Raw genomic sequence first — 5,343 nt, forward strand, 5'->3', positions numbered from 1 at the left:
TTTCAACTCTAATACCTTCTCTGTCTATAAATAGACACGAGAAGGTAAAAAACTGTGTTATTTTACAACACTAACAAGAAAAGTTTATAAGATTTCAACCTTCTGGTACCTTCCCTTTGCCCTATGACTAATAAGTAGATTTGCACAAGTTATTTTGATGTACTGTACTTAGGATGTCATTAAAATGAGATACAAAAGTCTTCAAGGATGACAGAGTCTCTGCTAGTACAATGTTGTTTAACTCCACTGAGCACCTAATTTAAGATTGTTACAATGGTCAGTTAAAGGTATACTGTCACCTATTAAAATTTAGCCACATTTACCATGGAAAGTCATGATCTAGCCAATCACAGATTTTAAGCGGGTGGCACTTTAAAAAAACAGCGCCCTCACATGTCCATTTTGAATGCGATGGAAAGCCCTTTTAACTATATATGGATATATGTAGTTTAGAGGGGACTGTATACCTTTCAGCCACAGATGGGACAATTGTGGTTCTTTAGTATAGCTACAGTAAAATTTACCTACTGAAAAACAACAACAACAAAAAGTAGCTAAGAGCATTCCTTCATGAGAAAGCAACTAAAATAACTAAAATAATTAATACACTGTGGCGGGCAGGCTATTTCTCACACTGTTTACGTCCGGTTGCACTGCCACCTTTAAACATACATGGCCTTTTCTTTAAAGCTTTCTTTGCCTTGGTCTTTTTTTTCTTTTGCTTCATCCTACTGCCATCCTGACCATCATTGTCGTCTTTGTCTTTTCCAGTGTCTTCAGCAGCAATGTCACCGTCATTGTCTTCAAATATGTTCTCGGCAGCAGGTTGACTGTCTTCGCCCTCTTCCGTTTCATCAGTAGCATCATGACTTTCAGGTTTTGTGATGTCATCATCTCTATCTGTTTTTCTCTCATCCATGTTGGCAGGTTGACTGTCTTCGCCCTCTTCCGTTTCATCAGTAGCATTCTGACTTTCAGGTTTTGGGATGTCATCATCTCTATCTGTTTTTCTCTCATCCATGTCGGCTTCACTTGCAAATTCACCACCATAAATTGCTATAATGAATGAAAATAGCCATTAGAACAGTCAATCCAAAGATACCCTACATAAGACGTATTAATATGTGCCTTTCATTCTATATTTATGTTCTCGTATAGCCATAAAACAGTCTTTATGCCTGAATTTTTACAAATATAGACAATTGTCTCTGAAGCTACTATAGACATGAATGGTCTGAAAGAGGTACACAGCATAACACCAGATATCAAGCGCAAAGGCGGACACGGACTAATGCTTTAAGCTCACATTGGTATGTATATACCAAATGTGAGCTTAAAATATAAACACATGTATAAAGTTACTTCACAAACCTGTGTGTATCATTGTCTGCTCCATTTGTGCAAAGGTGTCTTTATACACTACCACACATCTAGTTGTAATTCTAGTATTACATTGTGTGTCACCTTTCAACTTCCTTGTTACCATTACTCCAGGACCATATTCAGCCTGTTTAAGATGTATATTTATCTCACAGGCAGTATATTCTTTATCCTTAAAAAAGTGCCTGCCGATGAAAATGCATGGTCTTCTTTTGTCTACTGGGTTTTCTTTAACGTTGATGGAGCCCTCGGAAAAAATGCCAATCTAGAACATATACAACATGAACAAAAAACTATGAAATGAACACATCAATTTATAAACATTAAGAGAAAAAATACCATCAATGACATGGTTAGCTCACATTTGACAAAGGAGTAAATACAAAATCTGTAATTTGACAAGTCATCAGTCAATGACACTGTCCCCACCAGTTCAGTGTGGTTTAAAACTTCGGAACTTTAATATTTTTTCTGACATACATTGTGGGCTTTCAACCTGGCGGTCACTTTCTACAGTATCGTGATAAAACTTCATGAGAACATGCATGTCATGATCATTAGCGCTTTGCCAAGTCTGAACCAAATTGGCTGAGGCATGTCTGAGTTAGGGCTCAAAATATGAAAATTACATAATGAAATGGCTGCCAGGTGACCATTTTGAACCATATTACAACAAAAATTCATGTATACATACATGTCATGGTGTACATACATATGCATGTCATGATTTATTAGCCCTAACCAAAGCTTAAGTCTAAACCAAACTGGCCGTGGCATGTGGAAGCCACGACTCAAAATATGAATAAAATTGGTACTGTGTGGCTGAGTACAGGCTCAAAACAAGAATTTAATCACACTGCTTATGTGATAATAAAAGTTTAATTGCTGCAATATGTTCACATACATTGCATAGGTTGGATGAATATGTGTAATTACTGACCACGACCACACAGCACATGCCTTGCTGTATGTCTGCACCTAATCGATTTGACCACACCTTATACTATACGACCATGCTGACCACGACCACACAGCACATGCCTTAATTGCTGTATGTCTGCACCTAATGGATTTGACCACATCTTATACTATACGACCATGCTGACCACGACCACACAGCACATGCCTTGCTGTATGTATGCACCTAATGGATTTGACCACACCTTATACTATACGACCATGCTGACCACGACCACACAGCACATGCCTTGCACTATGTCAGTACTTTATGCATTTGACCACATCTTATACTATACGACCATGCTGACCACGACCACACAGCACATGCCTTGCTGTATGTCTGCACCTAATGGATTTGACCACACCTTATACTATACGACCATGCTGACCACGACCACACAGCACATGCCTTGCACTATGTCAGTACTTTTTGCATTTGACCACACCTTATACTATACGACCATGCTGACCACGACCACACAGCACATGCCTTGCACTATGTCAGTACTTTATGCATTTGACCACACCTAATACTATACGACCATGCTGACCACGACCACACAGCACATGCCTTGCACTATGTCTGCACCTAATGGATTTGACCACACCTTATACTATACGACCATGCTGACCACGACCACACAGCGCATGCCTTGCTGTATGTCTGCACCTAATGGATTTGACCACACCTTATACTATACGACCATGCTGACCACGACCACACAGCACATGCCTTGCACTATGTCAGTACTTTATGCATTTGACCACACCTTATACTATACGACCATGCTGACCACGACCACACAGCACATGCCTTGCTGTATGTCTGCACCTAATCGATTTGACCACACCTTATACTATACGACCATGCTGACCACGACCACACAGCACATGCCTTGCTGTATGTCTGCACCTAATGGATTTGACCACATCTTATACTATACGACCATGCTGACCACGACCACACAGCACATGCCTTGCTGTATGTATGCACCTAATGGATTTGACCACACCTTATACTATACGACCATGCTGACCACGACCACACAGCACATGCCTTGCACTATGTCAGTACTTTATGCATTTGACCACATCTTATACTATACGACCATGCTGACCACGACCACACGGCACATGCCTTGCTGTATGTCTGCACCTAATGGATTTGACCACACCTTATACTATACGACCATGCTGACCACGACCACACAGCACATGCCTTGCACTATGTCAGTACTTTATGCATTGACCACACCTTATACTATACGACCATGCTGACCACGACCACACAGCACATGCCTTGCACTATGTCAGTACTTTATGCATTTGACCACACCTTATACTATACGACCATGCTGACCACGACCACACAGCACATGCCTTGCACTATGTCAGTACTTTATGCATTTGACCACATCTTATACTATACGACCATGCTGACCACGACCACACAGGTCATGCCTTGCACTATGTCAGTACTTTATGCATTTGACCACACCTTATACTATACGACCATGCTGACCACGACCACACAGCACATGCCTTGCTGTATGTCTGCACCTAATGGATTTGACCACACCTTATACTATACGACCATGCTGACCACGACCACACAGCACATGCCTTGCTGTATGTCTGCACCTAATGGATTTGACCACACCTTATACTATACGACCATGCTGACCACGACCACACAGCACATGCCTTGCACTATGTCAGTACTTTATGCATTTGACCACACCTTATACTATACGACCATGCTGACCACGACCACACAGCACATGCCTTGCACTATGTCAGTACTTTACTTTATGCATTTGACCACACCTTATACTAAACGACCATGCTGACCACGACCACACAGGACATGCCTTGCACTATGTCAGTACTTTATGCATTTGACCACACCTTATACTATACGACCATGCTGACCACGACCACACAGCACATGCCTTGTACTATGTCAGTACTTTATGCATTTGACCACACCTTATACTATACGACCATGCTGACCACGACCACACAGCACATGCCTTGCACTATGTCAGTACTTTATGCATTTGACCACACCTTATACTATACGACCATGCTGACCACGACCACACAGCACATGCCCTGCACTATGTCAGTACATTATGCATTTGACCACATCTTATACTATACGACCATGCTGACCACGACCACACAGCATTTGCCTTGCACTATGTCAGTACTTTATGCATTTGACCACACCTTATACTATACGACCATGCTGACACTGACCTCACAGACAGTGTACTTATCTAGCTGTTTTTGATGTCTACCTGACCATACCAATACATGGGTGACCATTGGAGACACTGTCTGACCACACAGACAGTGTACTTATGTATCTGTACTTGATGTCTACCTGACCACACCAATACATGGGTGACCATTGGAGACACTGACCACACAGACAGTGTACTAATGTATTTGTATTGGAATAAACTTGACCACACTAATACATGTGTGACCATTGGAGACACTGTCTGACCACACAGACAGTGTACTAATGTATTTGTATTAGAAATGAACTTGACCACACTAATACATGTGTGACCATTGGAGACACTGACCACACAGACAGTGTACATAATCTGTATGTGATGTCTACCTGACTACACTAATACATGGGTGACCATTGGAGACACTGACCACACAGACAGTGTACTAATGTATTTGTATTGGAAATAAACTTGACCACACTAATACATGTGTGACCATTGGAGACACTGTCTGACCACACAGACAGTGTACTTATGTATCTGTACTTGATGTCTACCTGACCACACCAATACATGGGTGACCATTGGAGACACTGACCACACAGACAGTGTACTAATGTATTTGTATTGGAAATAAACTTGACCACACTAATACATGTGTGACCATTGGAGACACTGTCTGACCACACAGACAGTGTACTTATGTATCTGTACTTGATGTCTACCTGACCACACCAATACATGGGTGACCATTGCA

The 5,343-nt window shown here is 41.5% G+C and overlaps 1 protein-coding gene across 1 annotated transcript; it reads right to left on the reverse strand.

Moving 5' to 3' along the window:
• Positions 1 to 440: 440 nt before the first annotated feature.
• LOC139126707 (glutamic acid-rich protein-like) lies at positions 441 to 1,651 on the reverse strand. Its single transcript, XM_070692751.1, has 2 exons — positions 1,372 to 1,651; positions 441 to 1,056 (listed from the first exon to the last, which is right to left on the reverse strand). Exons 1-2 carry the CDS (start codon positions 1,484 to 1,486, stop codon positions 623 to 625), a joined length of 549 nt encoding a protein of 182 aa, XP_070548852.1. The 5' UTR covers positions 1,487 to 1,651; the 3' UTR covers positions 441 to 622.
• Positions 1,652 to 5,343: the final 3,692 nt, after the last annotated feature.

This window comes from Ptychodera flava, unplaced genomic scaffold (assembly GCF_041260155.1).
Source record: "Ptychodera flava strain L36383 unplaced genomic scaffold, AS_Pfla_20210202 Scaffold_126__1_contigs__length_170810_pilon, whole genome shotgun sequence".
NCBI classification, from domain to species: Eukaryota; Metazoa; Hemichordata; class Enteropneusta; family Ptychoderidae; genus Ptychodera; species Ptychodera flava.